The 24,219-nt window shown below is 39.2% G+C and overlaps 1 protein-coding gene across 2 annotated transcripts in view; it reads right to left on the bottom strand.

Moving 5' to 3' along the window:
- Positions 1–470: 470 nt before the first annotated feature.
- The window catches only part of strip2 (striatin interacting protein 2), a 32,166-nt gene continuing 8,417 nt past the window's right edge, over positions 471–24,219 (bottom strand). The window contains exons 7-22 of one of the 2 annotated variants that reach the window (XM_088346871.1): positions 23,728–23,834; positions 22,412–22,539; positions 19,559–19,747; positions 18,280–18,330; positions 14,278–14,510; positions 12,407–12,472; positions 12,263–12,326; positions 9,959–10,030; positions 9,807–9,881; positions 7,580–7,677; positions 6,269–6,395; positions 4,880–4,980; positions 4,256–4,322; positions 4,079–4,183; positions 2,724–2,928; positions 471–967 (exon numbers count right to left, since the gene is read on the bottom strand). In XM_088346871.1, the coding sequence (XP_088202997.1) occupies positions 717–967; positions 2,724–2,928; positions 4,079–4,183; positions 4,256–4,322; positions 4,880–4,980; positions 6,269–6,395; positions 7,580–7,677; positions 9,807–9,881; positions 9,959–10,030; positions 12,263–12,326; positions 12,407–12,472; positions 14,278–14,510; positions 18,280–18,330; positions 19,559–19,747; positions 22,412–22,539; positions 23,728–23,834 (1,939 nt within the window). In that variant the 3' untranslated portion in view covers positions 471–716. The remainder of the gene's footprint in view (positions 968–2,723; positions 2,929–4,078; positions 4,184–4,255; positions 4,323–4,879; positions 4,981–6,268; positions 6,396–7,579; positions 7,678–9,806; positions 9,882–9,958; positions 10,031–12,262; positions 12,327–12,406; positions 12,473–14,277; positions 14,511–18,279; positions 18,331–19,558; positions 19,748–22,411; positions 22,540–23,727; positions 23,835–24,219) is intronic. The other variant, XM_088346872.1, reaches the window with a different exon arrangement.

Raw genomic sequence — 24,219 nt, 5'->3', positions numbered from 1 at the left:
GCGGCTGCATCGGCTCGCTACAACGGGTCAGGTGCAATCGACATTTCGTTCTGTGTAGATTGTTACACAGAATGACAATACAAGGAAATTATTATTATTATTATTATTATTATTATTAATTGTATTTATTTTATGTGTTCATATACATTCCAAAATACCCAACACATTGATAAAATGTGTACCTAAACAACCATAATTCCCCAAAATACAAATAGAATGTGTATCTTAACAACGGTTATTGTTAAAATGTGTAAATAATAAAGAATAAACTTAATACAGATAAAAATAATAAAGAATTTCAAAACAATTAATGTTCCATTTAGCGGCGTTTTGATGGCAAACACTCCAACACCATTCTCGTATTTTGCGATCATGTTCTTCTTTAATTCCCGTTTTTATGATCTTCCTTCCACTTATCACTAATTTTCAAATATAATGTGCAAAAAAATAAATAAATAAAACCCTCTTAATCACAATCAATTCTCAATGTATTTTCTCAAACTGACAATAAGTTAGCCTAAATGGACGCTCATCTCACTCAGCCACAGTTATAACTGTTTGAATGTGTTTGAATTCAGATTTTTTGTTCAAACACCACAGCAAAAATACTCGAATTTTTGGGTCGAATACTGATTGTTTCAAATATAGTCATACTTGTACCGAGGTATCACTGTACAGTTACTTTGCACCAAATTGATCTCTATTCTCTGCTTGCGTCATTGTTTGGCCAGGAGGCCCTCCCATTCGATGGGCTGCGAGAACACTTCCCTTTCCAACCACATTTCGTAGCTGTAGTGGAAGTCGTCGGGGAGGTCCACGCGCTGGCCCAGCACGCTCTGCAGGCAGTTGTCCACAGGGGCAAATTCGCCGTTGCGGTTCTTTTCATAGCGCCGGGCGTTGAACTTCTCGATATTCTCCCGGAGGGCGCACTCTTCCGCCTGGAAGTCCCAAGGCCGTGCGTCGATATCTGGCAACACATCCACTGTTATTAATACACTTAGAACCTGATAATGTCATTCAGCTTGCTTACAATAAAGAATATACTGTAATCCCTCGTTGTATCGCAGTTTACTTTTTCCAGTTTTGCTACTTTGCGGGTTTTCATTGAGCATTATGTTGTGCATTCTGATTGGCTTAACAGTCACCCTGCCCTTTTTCTGCCTGTGTGTCAGTAATGGTGCAGTCTAAGTTGTACATGTACATAAAACAGCTTGAAGAACCTACATGATGCATGCGCAAATCTTTTTTAATTTTAAGTTTCTCTAAAAGCCATTATGTCAACAGAACGCTCTGAACCAACTAAGCACCAAAAGGCAGAGGAATATGCTTTTATCGCCCAAAAGGCTTTACTACTTGACCCACTAAAGGAAGCTAGAAACATTTTCACGCCACATGTTTGTTTTTTAATAGCATCCACAAGATGGCAAAAAAATATCATCTGAAGTAATGTGTCCTAAACCAATAGTACAATATAGCAGCAATCTTATTTTTAAAATTATAGTTTGACAGTAAAGAAAGTATTTGAAATAAGTACAGTACTTTTATTTGTGAAACAAATGCTTGAGCCTGTAAAAGTTATTTGGTTTCAAAGTATAATAGAGTATTTAAAAAATAAATAAATGTTTTCACTCTGTGGGTTTTGACTACTGCAGGTCCTTTTTGTACCCTAACTCCTGCAAAAAACAAGGGATTACTGTAGTTGTTTTACTATTGGACAGCTGCAAAGCAAATTGCATAATGTAGGGCATGTAATGTCAGCATTCTGTTTTGCAATATAAAAACCGACAAAACAATGTCATACATGTGCATTGAATCTAGTAGTTGCTCTAATTAGATTGTTCAAAGTTACTGAATTGTCTGATTTGTTTGGCATTATTTTGCATGTGAGACAACAGGAAATTGCAGGTTGCCTTGACAACACCCCTAAGAGGCTGGCCAAAGCGGTGGGACTATTTGCTCAAGTAATTTATTGACAACCCAAATCCGCTACAATGCAATGGTTGTTTTTTTATTGTGACTATTACAACCTACAATTATTCGTTATCTCTGACCATTATGCACGGATTGCATCATTGGCCATTCATGTTCTTTGATACCATTTCCTTTAGGGCAGAGCTGCTTTTTGTAACCTTGGAGATTTAATAAAAAGAAAGAGCTCAGGTGAGGACCTTCAGAAAAGGTTGCAATTTTGATTCATGGGGGTTTTTGTACACTGTACTCCAGGTCTTCGAGCAAGATCAAAATATATTAAATATTCATTCATTATTTTGAGTGTCTGCTCAACGGTATATTTGGTCCTTGAAAGAGTCTGAAACACAACTCGGGTTTTTAGACCTCCAACCAAGTCCTCGCCGAGGGAGTAAAATGTTTATTTTCTGGGACCCAGCCTAGGCTCTGTGTCTGGAGGCTGACGGTTTACCCAGAGGAAGCAGGTAGGAAGACAAGTGCGATTTGCATGTACATTGACTGGAGATGGATTCTTTGGGGAGATTAGGAGCCTGGTGGGAGAAAGTGAGAAAAGGTGGCACCTATTGACGGACCAGGTCTCTGTGTTTGGTTTGTGACCCGGATCATACACCGTCAGGTGGTAGCAATGTTAGTATATGCGTCAATTAGATATAATATTGATGGGTGGCATTGTCTAGTTCATGAACTTAGTATGTGTGTGTGAACACAATGTTACTCTAATAATATCTAAAATAACTCCACATATATTTATTTACCGTTTCCATAGGCCCAGTCATCATTGAGCCTGTGGCGGACTTTCTGGTAGATGGCCGACATGGTCTTCATGTTGCTCTTCCGCCACTGACGCCCCAAATACTTGGTTTGGATTTTCAGGAGCTTGAGCACGTACAGTTGCATCATAGCTTGCTTGACTTTAAGGGCTCTTTTCAAAATGGGGGCTGACTTGAAGACCACCAACATCTATAGAGGAGATGCGAGGAGAACAAAGCAAGCAGTTTTTGATTTTGTGTTTGTTTGTTTTTAACTTTGATAATACCCAAAACATGTTAACATTAGGAAATGAAAATATTGGTGCATAATGTAGCAGTATAGGACAAAAAATAAGCCCACTTTTGGAACTATAAAGCGCACCAGATTATAGACAGCACCCTTCAAATATTCCATCCATTATCTGAACCGCTTATCCTCAGTAGGGTCGCAGGGGTGCTGGAGCCCATCCCAGCTATCCTTGGGCAGTGAGCAGCGGACACCCTGAACTGGTTGCTGGGCAGACAACTCACTCGCTCATTCACACCTAGGGACAATTTGGATCGGCCAATTAACCTGACATGCATGTTTTTGGATTGTTGGAGGAAACCGGAATGCCAGCAGATAACCTACGCGAGCACGGGGAGAACATTTAAACTCCACACAGGAAGGTTCGATCTGATGACCTCAGAACTGTGCCGCACACATGCTAACCACTGTGCCGTCATGTTGCCCTCCAAATATTCCTTTATGAGATGTTTCTTATATTAGACACCACGGACAAAAAGGCACTTGAAATTAAAACCACAGTCAGAGTGAGGGTTGGATAAAAGAAAAAAATGTCAGAAAATTATACTTAACATATTTCATAAGTTATGAATTCATGAAATTCAATCGGAGTTAATTTACCTTATTGACTTCATTAACAGATTTGATTTTTGGTCTTTAAGGCGCACTGATTTAACTAGGTTTTTTCTGGCAATTTTGGAGTTTGTAGAAGCACATAATAGTTTGTAAAATTCAATACTCAAGTTAAAAAAAATCAAGTTACACTATTTTTGCCTAAAATGAAATGCACTCAGGCAACCGTGATCCATTATCCCCAATCCCATATTGCTGCTAGGAGGTACCGGCAGAAAGCACTTTTGTCGAGAAGAATGCCGTTCTGGCTCATTAACCACACAAAAAATGACGGATTAGAGCATGGACAAAATTGGGGCACAATTGATAAAACCAATATTGATCATGTTCAACTCTTTTTTTTTATTATTATATTTAGTAATTTTGGTCTTAGGCCACCCATAGCCCATATAAATAATTGCGATCAATAGCATGTTTGGATTAATATTAAACCAAATCAAACCATTGTGCGAGAGTGTTTCCATTTGGTCAGCTTGTTGAGTATCCTTAGCAAGTTGATGCAAGAGAACAGATTCCTCCAACAGAACTGGTTGTAGTCTCCAGCCTCCTGATAACACCACAAAAATCACAAGGGTGATACTTTTTTCTTTTTTAACCTTGATGAAGAATCAGGACTCACCAAGCTTTCGGCAGTAAGCTCCGGCATTTCATGGACAGCGCAGTGAGGATAATCCAACACACATATACTGGATGAAAAGCAAATAATTACTTTTGAAGTGAAATGTAAATTTTGGGAAAAAAAATTCAAGGGACAATGTGTATTATTGAATGCCCCCAAGTGGTAAAAATATGAAAGAAAAAACAACAACATTGATTTGAATAATAAGCAAAACTACACGACCTACCATTCAAACCTGCATTTTGAAATACTCCTAGGTCGAAAAAAATAGGACTTAAACATAACATGAGGCTCACCTAGAGGGGGCTGACATGGTTGCCCAACATCTTGCTGCTACAGGTAACAAAAAAAAACCTTGTGAAAGACTGGGCAAAAAAAGGAAAAAGGGTTTTGTTTGGTCACTTTGAATGTCCGCGGTTATCACTCTTCCTTGTGCTTTGTAGTACTCGTTTTTCGTTGCACTAAACAATACAGTAGTATCTTGTGGTCAAATATTACACAGTGTCCCTTTAAGTGTTGCCAAAAGAATTGAAAAAAATGCTCAATGTAATGTTATTTGATACAACCTTTGTAAATTGACGTCATACATTAAAACATACAACTTTTAATATTTTTTTAACATACCCATTTTTGGCACAGATATAAGACATGATGTTCTGGTTGAAGAACTTGAGGATGAGTGGGATGCAGTTAGCAAACACCAGGTGCTGGGAGATTATCTCAAACTAGAAAACAGATATTATTATTTACCATTTGTTCCTGTATAGCGCACATTTTCTCTTTACCTAAAAAAATAACTCAAAGATTGGGTGTTATACACAAGGTTTTAGGGTTTTACAGTATACTATACTTGCACAATGATTGATCAGTCAAAAATATGGCTGACTACTATTAGTCATTTAATGCAACGGGAATGATACCCGGGTCATGGCGATGTGAATAAATAGTAACCACTATACCAGGGGTCGGTAACCAATGGCTCGTGAGCCGCCTCAGAGTAAAAGTGAGGACTACGATAATTTCCTGAATTCTTCCAAATCTGAAACTGTGCAATAACAACCATAAACCACGTAAGGCCAAAACAACACAGGTCCAGTATATAAATAGGGCACAGTCTTAACCACGGTTTACAATCACGGTGTCACACCAACATACCCTGTTCTGGCTGTACATCTTTAAGGAATCCTTTATGTGGAAGCTCATTAAACTATATATGTTCACTGTTTGGATACTTCATGATGAAAACCGACAGAACAAACTGTAAACACCCATACCCATAAATATCAGCAAAGCACCAAGAGCAATTTGATTGGGTGGGAGGTAGAGATGGGCAGCGCTATGCTCACATAGCGCAAACACTTTCTTCTCTCTAAATATGTCGGAAGGGAGACAAGTTTTACGAAGTATATTTATATTGATACAGGGCAGAGGCTCTGGCATTATAATCATTTCATGAATTCGATCAGATCATCAAACATCACACATTGAAAAAAAATGTGGCGAAGAATTAGCTTTTTTCTGGCAGTTTTATTAAATTTTGTCTTAATCGTTATGACGTGGCACCCTCTCAAAAATAAACTGATTTTCTTTCATGGCTCTTCGGGTCAAAACGGTTACTAACCCCTGCACTAGACCACCAGTGACATAAATGACAGTACAAAACATAATCATTCATTCTACTGCAATAGTGGCTGCAATGTCACCGTTGAACAGCAGAGAGCAGTGTAACCTAAAGATTAAGCAATAAGATTAAGCAATAAAAAAATATGTTTAGACATAGGAACAACTCTGACACATTCTTTGTCAAATTAAATAGACCAATAAGATAAGAAAACGCTAAGTCAGCAAAGTGGTGATATATTATATTGGTTCATTCATTTCATTTATTTCAGGCAATTATATTCTTTGCAGACTCATGTAAGTATGACCTAAATCATAACAGAAGGCCTGAAAGGGAGTGGGATGAAGAAAACCAAATACAGCAAGCGAGGCAGGAATTCAAGGGGACTTCACCTGGTAGATGTGGTTGAGTTTCAAGTGTTTGAGGAGGAGCAGCAACAAGGCTGAGATGGCCTTGACTATGATTTCTTTATGCCGGTTGACGTCAATGCCGAGCTTCATGCTCTGGAGGACTGTTATTCTGCAGAAAACACGAAAATCAAATCAGAATTGCCACTATTTAAAATACTGTTGTTTTTGTTCATTTATCAGCCGATTTTATCTGTTGTACATGACAAAAATGAGTAATATGATGAACTTAACATGTGCTACCTCAAAAGGACAATGTGTAATATTTAAGCACCTCCTAGTGGTAAAAAAATGTTAACTGAAAAAAACAATATCAATTTAAACAATAAGCAAAAATACATGAGCAATCATATAAACTTGCAATTAATTTATACTTGTAGGTCGAAAAATTTGCATTTATTTTACATCACATTAGCTACTTTTATGTGACCATAAAGGGAACTGAACCTAAAAAAGGCTGGGCAAGATAATGAAATGTTTTAACTGTGCATTTTGGTCACTCTGGCTAGGTTCACACTGCGGGAAGATTTAATTTATTTTGCACAAATCCGACTGGTATCTGATCTGTTGGAGTTAGTCCAATATTATCCAATTTATTCACACCAGAGCCAAGTCATTTTTATTTGTGGTCCTAAAATCGATGAACATGTAGGTCACTCTTACTATTCGGTATAAATTCAGCATGGTAACCTTCACTCAAAAAAATGTAAAAATATTCAACATTTTCAACATTTCTAGGACTTTCAAACTAGAAGAAAAGGGTATTCGTCCATCTAGGGATATAATTCCGTAACATTTTTTTTTCCAATTATTTCACAAATGATCTAGGCCAAATGTCAATTTATTTTCCTGTGCTTTCTATTCTCTTTCACTGAGATCTGACACTTTCTTTTTTCTCTCCTGGCTTGGAACTGGCAGGCATTCTCTCCGTGGTTTGTTGAAAAAGTGCCAGGGAGCCACTAGGAAGTGCTAAAGGTACAAAAGCAGATGTTGATCGATTTTGTTGCTATTTATTGGGAGTGCCTTGACACAAAACCAAGCTAAAAACACTCCCAAAAGCCTAAAGTAAGCTAAGCCACATACGAACCCACACACACACGCAAATCGTGATTTATATACAAGTTAAGATAAGTTAAATACTATTTGTTTTTCCTTTGAGTATTTATATAATTGTTTGTGTATTTAGGCTTAATAATCAAATATATATTTTTATTTTTGGTGGATGATGTCTTTTATACAACTAGGAGGCACTAAATAAGACACAATTTCCCTTGAACACTAAGCTGTCAAACTTACGGCATTTCTTCAGGCAGCACGTCGGCAAGGATGTTAATGGAGTCTGTTTTGGCTTTGGAAGTCGGTGCCGCAGCTAATAAGAGCTTAAGCAGGGCGATCTAACATAATAAGAAAATAGAAACCAAATAAATTTACATCAGACATCCATTTATCTTGTGTAGCCGACCATCCCAAACAAACCTCTTAACTACAGGTCAACCGATATGGAATTTTCAGGGCCGATACAGATACTGATTATTAGATTAGTATTAAGAGGAGGCCGATAACCGATATTTGGAGCTGATATTCGTTTGCTGCAAAGGCTTAAAAGTTGGCGTAAGAAATGTTTAATAATGAGAAAGAAACAAACAATATTTGTTATTAATTTAAATAAAGCTTTGATTAGCTCTCTGAAATATTTAAAGTAAATTATTATTTCAACATAACTGACATGACCAACCTTTCACTTAAACCAAAACAGGGCAGGAAATAAAATAAGGCTTATCAGCAACTCATTGGAAGGTAATTAAATAGCCCCCTGATTTTCTTTTGCAGTAAAAAAAATAAATAAAGTCAATACAACCTACGTGACTTAAATTAACTTAAAACAAAAAGTGCAAAAAAACGATGGATATTTCAGCAGAGCTTGCAAATTGGAAAGTTAGGGCACTCCTGTTTTAGAACCAGATTGACAACTACTGTCATATGAGATAAATAATCAGTCTCCACCTGAACCTTCTTCCCTTAAAAAAGTCAATTACACTTTTTACGCTATCTCTTGATCACAAACACACTTTTCTACCACAGACTTTTTAAAATCTCAAAATTGTTATGTCTGTTTCTTTTGTTGTTTTGTTGACGTTTGTTATGGACCCCTTTAAGGGAGACTGAGTCAGGGAGGATGGAGGTGACGGTTGGGGATGTTCGGCTCTCAGTCTGTAGCATGAATGAGCGTGAGCTGCAGCTAACAGTAGCTCCTGTAGAATGTGTTTTAACCACTTGTTTATTTGTTTATTAGACCGGCAATCAGACCTCATCAGAGATTGTGTTTATCTTTGACTACACTTAAGGGGCATTACAATATTATCAGCGAGTTGATTTACACTCAGACATGTCGCAACATGTCAGGGAGTAAGCAGAACTGTTTGGAGTGTTTGGAGTCGGTAAAAGCTTTTGCCTAAGTGGCTCCGACCCTGTTGCTTATCAAATCAGACGGCGATGGGTGGGATGAGAAGAGGAGGTTGGGGGAGAAGTTGGAGCAACAGATAGAGAGCTGTGCTGCTTTAGAGAGTTTAAATAATCGGCCAGTCAATTAATAGATACGACAGAGAGCGCTAAGAGGTGCCCACCATTGTCATGGTATGCATGTATCACACGGAGAGCAAATAGGGCGGCCAAAACAACAGCGAGCGACTCATTAGTCGCTATTCCTGATAGCATTTTCCTATCATTTCTTATTATGCAAACTTATCTCAAAGTCTGTAGAAAATGTTTTCAATTATTATATACAGAGTTATGTTCATGGCATCAAGGTCTCTAAGGACTCCAATTACTTTGCAAGGGGTGGATGCAAAATGTTGGCGATCTATAAGGAAGTCATAAGCCCCGTAGCAACTACAGAAATAGATTCAGATTTGTAAGAGATAATGGTAATAGAGGATAGACAAATGAGAGACCCAGCACATCTAATTCATGAAACAAGTAGTGCCATCTCCACCCGTTCAAAGTCCAGGGCGAGGAACATATGGAAACTACATCACCAGTTTACAGGTTTTTTACTTTAATTACGAAACGCCACCGTTGTTTGTGTTCATTATTGTCATATGCTAACGAGGGCACAGTGATATACTCAAAGAAAGTGCAAGTAAAGTGGCCGCAGTAAATTCCAAACTTCTCTCACTGACAACTAACCGACACAACAGCAGCGTAATAAAAATTTCTGTAGAACAAATAACTTTCGGTTCTCATTGATCCTATACAAGATGAGTTGATAGTGAAGCTAGAATGACATGCATTGTGTGTGATACAAAAAAGGGGCAGGGCTGTCGTCTGCCTCGCTTTCTGATTGGCTGTAAACGAGGGCTTTCGGATCTATGAATTGAATATAACTGCTAATACCGCTATTCATCAAATTCCCAAATATCTGCGCCGATAATAGGCCCACCTGATAGTCGGTCGACCTCTATGGTCATCAAGCTGCCAGATTTACACTATTCAAGTTCATTTCACATCTTTAAGGAAAACTCACCACATACTGAGAAAGGTTTGGAAGCATCCCCAAGTAGAGCATCTCTGCAGGTGTCTCTTCTACCTTCTCCTCGCCCTGCGAAGAGGGTGGGAAAAAAAATCCTACACAAACAACAGGAGAGCATAATAAGAAGTGACAAATAAAAAACTCACCAAACTCAGTGGACATTGTTGTAGCTCCTCCTCTCGTTTCATCTGCACTTCGGCAATAGATACATATTTGTGCTACAGGAATGGTCAGATCATAAGAGGAAAAGCAGTGTTGGTCACAAAACAAATTTGAAACGCATAAGAATACATGAATACCGGTAATAAACATTAGAGGGAGTGTGTCACTGTATGGTGAAGTGCAGGAGTCGGGAACCCATGGCTCGTGAGCCAGATATGACTCTTTTCGTGAGTACAGATGACTCGGAAATAAAATACAACAAGTGCATTTAACTCTTTGACATTCCAAATCTGATGAACACTATGTCGAGTTTTGTACATGTATTGCCAAAATCACATTTATTACTAATGGTGTTTGGTCCAGTATATAAAGGGCACAGTCTTAACTACAGTTACCAGTCACGGTTCATACCAGGATATCCCGTTTGGGTGTACGTTGCTCAGAAATCCTTTATATGAAAGCTCATTAAATAATGCATGTTCACTGTTGAGGCACTTTATGATAAAGACTCTTGGGACAGACTGTAAACATGAAAAATCGCAAACCAAGCACACAGAGCAATTTGATTGGATGAGCGGTAGATTGGCCAGATCTCTGCACACATAGCACCCCTCCCTCTCTCTCAAACGCGCCCACTGCGCTGAAGGAAAACACATCCATAAACTTTTTGTTTGCAGTTTTTAGTGACATTTTACCAAAAAATATCTGCTTACACCTTGTTTTGAAACCATTTACAAAAAAATGAAGGTCTACATGAGCCTCAATGATCTTAAGTAAATGTGTGAGGGAAACAAGTTTAAAGAGGTATATTTGTTGATATGGTACACATGGTCTGGTCTTATTATTTCATAAATTGTATCACATCATCTAACAGTGAAATAAAATGCGCTGATAAATTTGCTTTTTTCTAAGGTGGGAGTTTGGCGTTTTTGCTGAATTTAATCTTAAAATTTATGGAATGACTCTCTCAAAAGAAAATAAATCTTAAGATTTTGCTATTAAGACTCTTTGAGTCAAAAAGGTTACAGACACCTGGTGTAGGGCAATCAAAAATTAGTGCTAAAAAGCACAAGGCAAAATACAATGTACATAGGGGTTTAGGGGGGGGGGTTTAGGGGTTTTAAGGGTTATTTAGCTTGTTCATAAATCATTATCCATTATCCGTTATCGGTCAGTCCATAATACGCTACAAAGCCTAGGAGCCGGGACACTTACTCTCAGCCAAAAGGCCAAGCTAAGGTCCTAGCCCTAAAGCCTTGCCGCGATCATTGCGAATGCACCGTTCCCGGAGGTACTGCAATACCGGGCCGTTGCGTGGAGTGGACTCAGTTCCACAACCACAGCCGGCCCAAAGTGACCAAAACGCACCATTTTATTTTTATGTTTTTACCCATCCTTTTTGAGGTTTTTGGGTACCTGTCAGGTCGCTTTAAGTGAGGATTATGTTGGGTAAAATAAATGCAAATGCCTCATCTTTTGAGTATTCTAAGAAAAAAGCAAGTTAATTTTGATAGTTCATGTATTTTGCCTATTATTTAAATCGGTATTTTTTTTAATGAATGTAGTTTATTGTGAAACTAGGAGGCTTTAAATAATACACACAGTATTTTCATGTGTTTTTGGGCTTATTTTATTTGAATTAATGAAAAAAGTTTACACAGCAAGAGTTCACTACATTGAACACACAGGGACTCCAATTGTTAGATACAAGACATTTGTATATGATTTGCACAAAAATAGTGTAGGTTTTTAGGTTGGGCCTGCTATAAAACCCTTAAAGGGACATTGTGTACTATTAGGTGCCTCCTAGTGATGAAAACAAATAATTCATGAAGAAGAAACCATACTAATTTGAATTACAGTATAAGCAAAATACATCACATATTATGTGAACATGCATTTTTAAATAGTCCAAGGCCAAGATATATGTAGTTGTATAACATAACATGATGCTCACCCATAGTTGATATGAGTTTTCACAATTTTACTGCTAAAGGTACCCAAAAAACAAAAACCCTGACATAAAGCTTGGCAAAAAGAATGCGTATAGGTCCTGTGCATGCAGGACAGATGTGGCATTCACATAGGGGATCACATACAAGTCTCATTTAGTTGGAAATGTGAACGTCAGATTTCAGCCAAAATCAGAATTCACCATTCAGCTCTGCAGTGTAAACCTATTCTTTGAGTCTCAGTAGTTGGAATTCTTCCTTGTACTTTGTAGCAAACGTTTCACAGAGACACCTAGAGGTTAAATATTAGTGTCCCTTGAAGAGCCCCTCACTTACCTGTTTAAGAGTCTTAACACTCTCGTGGATTGGTCGTGGCAGGCCTATGACGGTCTCTGTATCGCTGTGGCAGATTCGAAACCATCCCACCTTAGAATAAGTACCGGCATAGCAACCAACAGGTACTGCTGGAGAGATACTGACTTTCCGAGGGTGAAGCCGATGAATTTGCTGCGACTGGTCTCCAGGAAGTGCTCGATGTCCTTTCCTCTGCAAGTACACGGGAGGCTGTGATATTTATAACAAACTTAGCATGTTGAAGTGTTGACAAAAAAGGGGTTGCGATTAAGTCCTAATATCAAAAGATAATAGCAAATTACTTATTTTCTTAGACAAGGCAATGGCATGGCATTCATTTTTTTCAAAATTTTGACAGGTGACGTTATTATTATTATACTACATTATACACGGCCAAAGCAAATAGGTGAGTTTCCAGGATGTAAATTATCTGAGGTTTCGAAGGAACTAGTTAGATTCAAATCACATTTTACACAAGTTGGGCAATAAACAAAAAATAATAACTGGGTTTTAACAGGACGTCTGGATGATTACAATCGTGTTCAAACAACAAACCTAGTCCAAAACAATTATGAAAACAAAATTTTATTTCTAAAAAAGATACATATTGTAGCCTGTGAATAAGACAAAAGACGATTCCAAATACCAACTTTGGGTTATTCAATTGAACTTTTAAGTACTCCACCTTGATTTTTGAAATCAGAATATTATATATATACTGTATACAGTGGGACCTCGCTACTTCGCGGTTTCGACGTTCGCGGATTCAGAGCTTGGCGGTCTGTAATGGTAAAAAAAAAATTTTTTTTTTTTGAAGGGGCGTCGCTACTTTGCAGATTTTCACTTTTTGCGGGAATCCCCCTCGGCCGACGACCCTAGTATTTAAAATGGAAAGGGGAGAGGGGGTGGGGGTATTCTGCGCTTCAGACAGGCCGGCCTCCGCTCGGAGCGCCCGACCCGCTCGGCTTGTCGCGGTGTCGTGCGTATCGCGCCCGAAAGTACCCGCGCTGTGGTTTAGGGGCTCGCTCGCGAATAATAAGGATAAGCGGTGCAGATAATGAGATGAGATGATTTTTTTTTTTTTTGCTACTTTTTTGCATTGCTACTTCGCAGATTTTCAGTTTTTGCGGGTGGTTTTGCTCCCCATTAGACGGGTCTAAAAAATAATCATTAAAAAAAAAAATTTTTTTTTTTTGGAAGGTGCGCCGCTACTTCGCGGATTTTTACTTATCGCGGGTGGTTTTGGTCCCCACCAACCGCGATAACCGATGTCTTACTGTATATATATATATATATATATATATATATATATATATATATATATATATGTATAGGGCAGCACAGCGGCAAGGTGGTTAGTGCGTGTGCGGCACTGTTCTCCCCATGCCTGCGTAGGTTTCCTGCTGGTACTCCGGTTTCCTCCCACATTCCAAAAACATGCATGTCAGGTTAAATGGCCAGTCCAAATTGTCCCTAGGTGTAAATGAACGAGCGAGTTGTCTGTCCCTGTGTGCCCAGCGACTGGCTGGCAAGTAGGTCAGGGTGTCCCCTGCCCACTGCCTGAGGATGGCTGGGATGGGCTCCAGCACGCCCCCGACCCTACTGAGGATAAGCTGTACAGATAATGGATGGATGGATGTACATATATGAGTTGAATTGAAGAAATTATACAACTCCGAGTAGAGATTGAATCATGATGCACAGATGGCGAAAACATATTGCTTGAAATGAAGCTGAGAAGCCTTTTTTTCACATCTCCACACGATGAGCATGAAAGGGTGTCAAAACCAGAATGCACATCAATTCAAACGGCAAAGGAAGAACCTCAACATTTTTTTTATTTGGAATGGACCAAACCCCCCAATTCCAACCCCTAATGTCGAGCAAGGAGGCAGGGGGTACCAAAGTTGTAAGTCTTAGGTATGACTTTGCCAAGGATCAAACCTGTGACCTCCCAGTTTTGAGACGGGCGCTCAATCCTAAGGCCACATTCTCACCTGACTTTGGGGGCCCAGGGAAGGCCCTTGGGTAAGTTGAGCTTCTCGGTAGGGGGCCGGAGAGGAGGCGGCGGAGGTGGGGGCTGGATGATGACATCACGGTCCAAGGGGTCCACATCACCATCCATTCCACCGTCTCCGTCCTCGGGGTCTTCGTCCTCATCGCGGACGTCATCATTTTTGAAGGGGTCTCGCTCGTTGTATGTGTCCAGGCTGTCCTGTTTGACTAGCGGCTAAAGGGGGAGAGAAAGGGGGGGATTTGTGGGCAGGCAGAGACGAATAACTAAGCAATTTGGTTGACGGTCTATGAATCTATGTCATGCGAATCTATTATCTGTGCACAAGCATGGAAATGAAATAACAGTAATAAATACTGTTTTTCCTTGCTACTTCGCACTCGTACATAGCAGTCTCGGTGCATGCAGGTTAAAAATATTAATTGAAACGTTTAAAAATATTCAACAAAAGTTCAAGCATAGATGCCTGTGTACTGGATGCTCGATCACAGAGCATTATTTCTTGTTTCGGTTCGGGCTTCTGAAGCTTGGCTTGCCCTTGCGGGCCGCCCAAAATGATTTGCACTGTGTGGCCATGACCCAATATCCCAGAGTACTATTGCTAAGAGCAAGGGCTGGACGAGCACATTTTTGTTGTATGTGGCAGCTCTCAAGTTTGATCGGCCTAAAACGAACAGTACCTGTGAAGCCGCATCATTCCCGGTTGCCTAGTGCTGCGAGCTGGAGCCGGCAGAGCGCATTTTTGTCAGGCCTGGCGGCTCTCTTTTGCAATTTACTCCACTGAATAGTGAACTGCTCTCGTGCGGGCACAATCCATCATCCCCAGTTGCCTATAGAAGCGAGTGAGGGGTGGCAGAGCAATTTTTGTTGGGCCTGCTGGCTCTTTTTGGCTGTTCTGTCCACCATAAAGCAAACTGTTCCTGTGAAGCCACAATCCATTATCCCTGATCGCCTATTGCTGCAAGCAGGTGCAGACAGAGCACATTTTTGACAGGCCTTGCAGCTCTTTTATGCCGTTATTTCAAGCTCGAATAAACTCCACTTGTGCGTCCGCAATTTATTATCCCCAATCCCATTTTGCTATTGACGGGGACCAGCAGAAGGCAACTTTGTTGTAAGTAAATAGGTAAATAAAAAAATTAATATTGATTTTTGTCCATTTTCTCCGGGTCAGACCAGTAATTAATTGGCAATAAACCTGTGTTGTCATTTATTGCACATAATGTTTTCCAAATACTACCGTCAAGTATTACAGCAGTAGCTCAGGTGGTAGAGCGTTCGTCTTGGGATCAAGGGATCCCAGTTCGAATCCCGTCTCGCCCGTGTTACATGTCGAAGTGTCCTTGGGTAAGACACTGAACCGCCAATACCCCCAATAAGCAGGTTAGCGCCTTACATGGCAGCAGAGCCGCTATTGGGAAATGTGGAGCATTGTAATGCGCTTTGGGAAGTCATTGACTTGAAAAGCGCTATATAAATGCAGATCATTTCATTTCATTTCATAGACAAGGCCATGGACAAAGTTAATAAATAGTTAAAAATACAATGAAAGTAATGAAAACAATGAATAAATTAAACAGAAATCGAGAAATTTAACATAAAATAAATAATAATGAAAAAGATCACATAAATTAAACAATAAAAAGGCAACAAAAATCTACTTTTAATGTGCAGCTCTTTACTTTTGAATTATAAAAAAATAATGAAGGTGCGGCTTTAAATAACTCAAGACGTGCAAATGCAAATTAAATTTGAAAAAAAGATATATTAAAATTAAATATTAAAACACGATCATGATAATCATTTATTCTGAAAGCAATATTACATTAGGAATTTAAAATTACCATGCGCCTGCATAACAACTGTAAATGAACTCCTCGTGCATAATAGTGGAAACATGAAATATTGTGATTGCATTAAACACACACACACACACACACACACACACACTTGAAGTGGGTGCACTGTCGCTGTATCAATGTGGCAATAGAGCAAGCAATCAATCAGGCATGAGTAGGTGATTTAGTGGGACTGATGTGGTGGATGTTGCGCCGCAGGTGGGCCTCACGTCTACTTGTACAACAACAACCTATTAAAAAGCCATTCCCGCTATGTGAAGGGGTAATCCCGACTTTGGGACTTGTCTCACACCTTCAAACGAGCAGGAGGGGGTAAAAAAGCAATGCGGAGTAGAAAGAACCAAAAAAGTAACATGGGGACAAAGGAAGCCAAAACAATGGTTGCAATTAAGAAGAGCTGCATCGAGATTGTTTTAAATGTTTCATTAAGCTTTGTGTCATAAAAACTAGTACAGCGAACCTTTGTTTATCACAGGGGTTACATTCCCAAATGGACCCATGATGGTTTACAGCTGTGAAGTAGAAATCTTTTGTTTTGTTTTTTAACAATTACAGTACACCTTCCAGATATGCCATAAATCAGTGCTGAAGTGTGGATCGCAAAAGGAAATTGATGTATGGCAGAAGATTCTATGGTAATAAGCAAAAACGTTCGAAAACCCGGTATCCCGAATAAAAATATTAAAAAAACAAAACAGTATACAGTAAGTAATACTTGTATGTAACATATGTGTATAAAGTTAAATAACATTACATAGAATTACATGTGACGTGACTTGAGCATGTCAAGTGGAGTAGCAGGTAGATGCAGGGGGACAGGACACGGCAAAGGCAGGTTAAAAATGAACCTGATTTTAAAACATCAATTTGCGTGGATTGTCATGCCCATAGAAGATTTTCTTGTTTTATTGCCTCCTTTTCTTTATAACAGTCTCTATTGTCGATTGTTAACGGCCATGCAATTCAGCGAAAGTAGCGATTGGTGTGCCTTCATCGTATTTCTTGAAAATCACAAGCTTGGTTTCCATGGTTATCATGTTTTTGCTTCCCTCTTTAGCATCACCTTTGGACACAATTTTATGATGCAAACCAACAGCAAACAGATTTTGAAAAATGTATTTGCTTTAATTGCCTCCTTATTTTTAACAAGTTTTTAAATCAAGGCTTAAGACACACTTCTACTGTATTCCAAAGCTTATGATTGATGCCCACCTCATATTCTGTATCGTCCTGTCTTTTTCCGACTGCCTGCCTGGTGGTGATACGAAGCAGAAGGACGATTTGAGATGAGTCAGCGGACCAGCGTTTGACCTGAAGCATGTGAACGCCTGCAAGGACCAGCTGGCAGAGATGGGAAACTGCGTCGTGGCCGTCATAGACTTTCTGGACTAGTTTACAGGCTGGGGGCGTCGCTGCTGTTATGCACTTTCCGGTCAAATTTTCAACATGTTACCTAGTGTTTACTATGTTTGTGTACTGTAATGCTAAATGTAATTCACCCTGGTCATCCTGAAAGGGGGATACCACTTGTGAGGTCCCTTCTCAAGGTTTCTCTTTTTCCTCACGCTGAGGTTATGAGTTGTTCCTTGCCCGCATGTTGGTTTAAGATCAGGTAATTGTGTCATTGTAATACTATGCAGTCCTTTGAGACATTTTTGTGGTTAAGGGCTATATAAAAAAATTTGACTTGACTTGACCAAATGTCCCGAAAATCGATTGGTTACAACCGTGCACCTCAAATTTCGAATTTTATAAGTCCTTGGGCGAGTGAAATATTATTGTTTTTGATGTTGTATGATGGGAAAAAAACGCCATAAGGAGGGGCCAAAAAAACATCTTATTCGACACGGTAAAGTGAAGCTGTCATAAGGAGGGGATTCTATTTTGTTTAAAAGAATGAATAATAAAGACAATATGTTTTTAATGTTATTAGTAGAACTTAAAATGATTCATAATAGTTTGTGCAAATAATTTGCAGTGAAGAAAAAGAGAGGAGTGAGACAAACGCCGGTGAGAGGACAGAGTGAAGCAAGAAAATATGTATACAAATACACACATTAAATAAAAAAGTGCAGCTCAATGCAGAGGGAAAATGGGAAAAGAAGAGGGAATTAGCGGGTAAAGACCTGCTTCTTGGGAAAAGGACTGTCTCCTTCCAAGCTATCAACAAAGGCACTCTGTGGGGACACAAGGGAGACGGGCAATGAGACACCATGAGGAAAAATAGAGAAGGAGTCTGTTGGCCAGCCTCACTTGGGCCCACCTTTTGTGGAATCAGTTAAGAAAGATGGATCACGTTAAGGGAATGAAAGAGGAAAAAAGGAACTGTTAGTCTTTGGTAGGTGTGTATGATGTGTTAGCTTAGCTTGCTGTGAGTACAAATGGGTCAAGCCTTTTGACTTCCTGCCCTTTATAATAACTCAATTTCTTGTGGTTTTGTCCTGCAGAGGCCGATTCCACCAATTTTCTCAATATCATTTTACGTTCTCTTTGATATGGCTTGACATGTTGCTGTCTCTGAGCGGAATTTGGAAACTAGTGCCAGGGTTGGTGTCAGGAAAGTGTGAACTGCATATGCTAGGTTTGATTACTTTTAAATAATATTCATGCTATTTCTGGAATTTTATAGCTTCAGATTTTAATACGGGCTGTTTTATAGTATTTTGTTATTTGCATTCTCCTTTTAACCTTTTTTTTATATTATAATATTCAAAAGTGGGGAAAAGGTAAATACAATTGCAATGAAAACAATTTTGTACGAAGAAAATGAAAAAAATCTCGGACATTAGCTGTGTTTTAATCATTATATATTCAAACAAAAAATCACTAAAAAGAGGGTAGAAAGACAAAAAATAAATAGTAAGAGCCCAACCAATTAATCGGCTACGAGTTATAATCTGCAAATCATGACCCCTCACGCGTTCAAATTCGGTCAATTTACTGAGAACGCTCAAGTGACGTACGTTATGAAAGTACCTTGAATTAAACATTTTACTTCTGGAATATTAGTGATTTATGAGATAATGTTGATAAGCATATTTAAAAAAAATATTTGGTAGTTATCATTTCAATTGAACAGTTTGAATAATTCCAATCAGATCTATGAAATTCACTTTGATTACTAAATAGGAATTGGATTTGAGATACAAGCAAAAAAAAAAAAAAAATTAGTCATTCATGTCAAGCTACCATATGTTCCTGATTTCTTTTTGAGACTGGGCATCATATGGGTGCAGGTGACCTCAAAGGCAAACAGTCGTGAAGTTGTGAATAAGCTCAACAGGACAAAAGTCAATTCATGTATTTAAATAGCGAACAAGCACAGGTTCGCTCTAATCTAAGAATACGTGTGTGAGAGTGTGTCCAGTGTTTTATGGGCGAGTGTCGTGCGTTGCGTCGCCGTACCCTCCGACTGCGCCGTCCTCTCTTCTGTTGCTGCTGCTGCTCGATGAGCTCCATGGCGGAGGCAGGCGGCGAGGCTGCCCTCATGGCTCGCACCACTTTAATGCTGTCTTCGGGCAGCGGGGGCAAGTTCAGCCGCTGGCGACCCCGCACCTTCATCTCCTGCAGCTCCTCAAAGCCCCCCAGGGTGAACTGGAGAGCCAAAGATTTTGTCAGCAGTCATATGATTCATCACGTACAGTAGACCCCTTGGATACATAATTAATCTGTTCTGCATGGGAGATAGCAAAGTCAAATTGCCGTATAGTGGGGGCTATGAAAACTATGGTAATGCATAGCTAATGTGTTAAAAACCCTAGTACTCCAGATAAAAAACCTTAAAATAACAAAAGAATAAATAGTAGATGCTACGCATGTGCAATATACCTGTATATGATTGAAAGAGCCGTACGAAATTTGAAACTTTGGTACTCTCTGCCGCCTCTCTCTAGCTTAAAGTCATGATTGCAGCCTTAATCAGCTTGTTCATATGCATCATGAAACTCTTCTTTTTTCATCTGTCCTGGGATTTCGGTTGTCGTTTGTTTTTTACATGAAGCAGGCCTTTTCTTACTTTTCTCATTTTCATACAACACTGACAAATAAAAAGAAAATAATCTGCGGGAGCATGGTGTCATTCCCCAGCACTCCCGTCTCAAAACAAATGTGTTCTGCCCCGAACAGCTATAATAAAAGTAAGATAAAAACAGATAGGCGCAATGGAAATTAAAGCAAAAGGGCTCTTTGAACTCAGTTGGGCATTGTTAACACATATTTAATAGAGAAAATATTTAACTTTTCAACTTGAAAGGGAAATTTCAGTATAGCAGAGGACAGAAACGTATGGTAATTGGCTAATATGTTACCGACCATCGATACCCCAGATAAAAACATAAAAATAACAAAACTGTGTATAGCATAACTATTTATGATGAAATAACATTGTAAATAAATATTTACATAAAGGAAACTTGATTTACCTTTCGTTTGAGTTGACCTGGGCTGATTGGAGAAAAAGCAGGTGGATGCGGGCAGGAGGAGATGATGGGTTCAATATAAATCGTATTGTAAAACTTCCACTTGCAAGGATTGTCATTCCCTTTGGAGAATTATGTGCTTTAATCGCCTCATTGTTTTTAATAATGGTCTCAATCTTCAATTGGTTACGGGCATGAAACTTAACGATCCGTGCACTTTTTTTGTATTCCTTAATTATGACAAGCCTCTTTTCCATGGTTATCGTGTTTTTGCTTCTCCTTTTGCATCACTGTGAGTCTTGACCCATTGTGAAAGAATACGATACAAAAAATACTGCATTGTATCGCTGATTCACACAGTCTTTATGGAGGCTGTGTCCTGAGCCCCCTGCTGTTCACCCTGATGACACAAACCACATCGTGCAGTTTGCGGACGACACAACAGTGGTGGGCCTCATCGGGGACGACAACGACCTGGACTACAGAGAGGAGGTGGAGCAGTTGGTGGGCTGGTGCAGAGACAACAGCCTGGTCCATGTTGACAAAACTAAAGAGATCATTATCGACTTCAGGAAAAACCAGCCCAACCATGCCCCACTTCTCATCAACAACGAGGCTGTGGAGGTTGTCAGCAGCATCAAGTTCCTAGGGGTGCACATCACAAACAAACTCACCTGGTCTGTGAACACTGCATCACTGGTGAAGAGGGCACAACAGCGCCTGTACTTCCTGCGGAGGATGAGGAGAGCCCACCTGCCCCCACCCACCCTCACCGCATTCTACAGGGGCACCATAGAGAGCATCCTGACCAGCTGTATCTCTGTGTGGTGTGGAGGCTGCAGTGCCTCCGACTGGGGTAGTGTGAGGAGGGTGATGAGGACAACAGAGAAAATCATCGGGACTTCTCTCCCCTCCATTCAGGACATTGGCCAGAAGCGCTGCTTATCCCGAGCCAAGAACATCATTAGGGACCCCTCTCACCCCCATCATGGACTGTTCACTCTGCTAGCCTCGGGGAAGAGGTACTGCAGTGTGTGGTGCAGGACCACCAGGTTCTGCAATAGTTTTGTCCCCCTGGCCATTAGACTGTTAAATGGTCAATTACACACATAGTAAGTCTACACTGCTGCTAATCTGTACATCTGGTGGTTTGTTTTGTTTTTTTTGCACTACTGGCAGTTCTTTATACCTAGCCACTCCTTTGCACATCTGTTCTCCTCTGCACTATCGTACTACAGTGTTATTGTTACTGTATAGTGACTTGATGAGCCCATTTTGCACATCTGGTTAGCTGCTCCTCTTGCACTCTTGCACTACTGTATAATACTATACATGGCCATAATTATTTAGTATATTATGAGTACTTCAATACTCCAACTCAATACAATATTTTATTTATATCTGTACATTCAAGGAAACTGCGGGGCAGATGTATCGACATTTCGTTCTGTATACACGTGTACTAGAATGACAATAAAGTATATCTGAATCTTCTGAAGTTAATGCAGAAAAAGGCATTGTTTGAAGTAGGTGAGCCAATAATGAATCTGTATTTCCATTATGCCTTGACACAAACCAAAAGCAGAGCAGCATTTTATATGATGTCAACAATTAGCAGACAAGCAGTTTGGTAACATTAGTCGTCATACATTATAACAATAACCAAGTATTTTGGCATGCAAAATACTGGGTAATGATGTCGTATAGTGGGGAAAATGCCGTAAGAGGGTCCAAAAAAAACATCTTAATCCACACTGTAAAGCGAAAATCGTCATAAGGCAGGGACCTTTTATTCTGGGGGTCTACTGTACAGACTTATTTTATTCAGCTGTGTACTCACCAGAATGGTCTTCCATAAGAGAAGCAGTACTTTCTTCATGGGGAAATGTGGAGCGTTCATGCTGCAGAACTTGGTTACCATAGAGAAGAGAAGGAGGGCAAAAGGCTCGCCATTGTACACTGGTGCACCTGTTATCAGATAAATATGGCTGAATAAATATATAAAAGTATACGGCTGGATTGCCAGTAGAAACTCTGAAATTTTAATCATTATCAATACAAGGTATTATTATTCCCCAACACGCTATTTATCTGGTTGGAAAACATTAAATATTAGTGCTGTCAAGCAATGATAAGATTAAATCATTTGTGAGCACTTATTGTTAACTCATACTTCTTCGCATATTCAAAATCTTTTTTCTTTTAATATCATCCGTCTGTTTAATGTTGCTGAATTTTTAATTTTAGTACATTTAATAATTAAGATGGGAGCATCATAATTTATTAAAAGGAAAGTGTATTATTTTACCACGAGATGTCACTGTATGGTCTAGTGCAAACGAAAAGGTCTTCTAAAAAGCACAAGGAAGAATAAAAACTCAGTGACCTAAACACACCATTTAACTTCTCACTTATGGCCAATACCTTTTGAGGTTTTTGGGTACCGTAGGAGCCAGATGTCTGACAATGATGTCAGCTCCCTCTAGGCGAGGCTCTTGCTATGGAAAAGAAATGTTTATTTCTTGACCTACAAGCGTTTAAAAATCCATGTTCGCAAGATAGTTCATTCTTTTGATCATTTATTACAATTATTTGAATTAATATTTTCTTTTTGAAAGAGTAAAAAAAAAATACCTGTGGGAGGTGCTAAATAATACACGGTGTCACTTTAAGTTTTATAAACATAAGTGACTAGCAGGTCATATTATTTGTTGTAATCGAGTAAAAAAAAAATGTAAACGCATCATACGTTTGCTAGCTTTTTCTCATGGATAGAAAGCAAGTATATTTACTTTTTTTTGGTGACTACTTTGTAACTTTTTTTCCCGCCGAGTTTGAGACGTCTGATTGCATTTGAATGCCCCTAATGTTTATACAAGCACATTTTGAGTAAGCCTTGTTACAAAAACAAAAAACAAAGTGGCTAGCTGCTACTGGCACTATCTACGTATAAAAACATTCACAGAACTTGTACTATGAGTGGCTGATGTTAGCGCCTGTGTTAGCAACGCTAGCAAACATTAACAGCATGCTCTTCATTATACATGCAGTAAAATAAAAGCCAAGAACCATAAAGTATACAGTACCTGTTTCAAGATTACGGAAAATACTAAACAAAAAACCTTGGAATGATCATAAGTCAAACGTTGAACTTACTGAGTTCATTCTTGAAGGCCTCCCTGGCCGCTCTCCACTCAGGTCTTTCCTCCTCCGTTTGAACTCGAACTGTCTCCACCATTAGATACATTATGCTGAGCAGCACTCTGAAGAGAGAAGAAATACGCAGTGGAATGTTGTTTGCTATTTATTATGTAAGTAATTACTTTTGTTAAGGATACCTTAAGTACAGTACACCTTTTTATATTACAATATAGGCAATGTACCTTGTGCATACGTTTTGAATACTACATTTTATAAACTGAGTTATATTTGGCTTTTACTGAAAAGTCCAAATAAAACTAAATTGTTTGACATCATCATGACATATTTTATCAATATTTTTGTTCTTCCTTACTTTTTTATTTATTTGTTTAGAAAAAAATTCTGAGGTCCTTACTACCATGTTTTTGTTGCTTACAGTTGAACGGTTCAGCTTGGTCACATCACATCACATATTCAGGAAGTGCTAGCAAGAAAGCTAGCATTTTC

This window comes from Urocampus carinirostris, chromosome 11 (assembly GCF_059441175.1).
Source record: "Urocampus carinirostris isolate Australia breed hairy pipefish chromosome 11, RoL_Ucar_1.0, whole genome shotgun sequence".
In the NCBI taxonomy this organism is placed as follows: domain Eukaryota; kingdom Metazoa; phylum Chordata; class Actinopteri; order Syngnathiformes; family Syngnathidae; genus Urocampus; species Urocampus carinirostris.
Note: the sequence above shows the minus strand (reverse complement) of the source record. Positions and strands in the feature narration are given on the sequence as shown.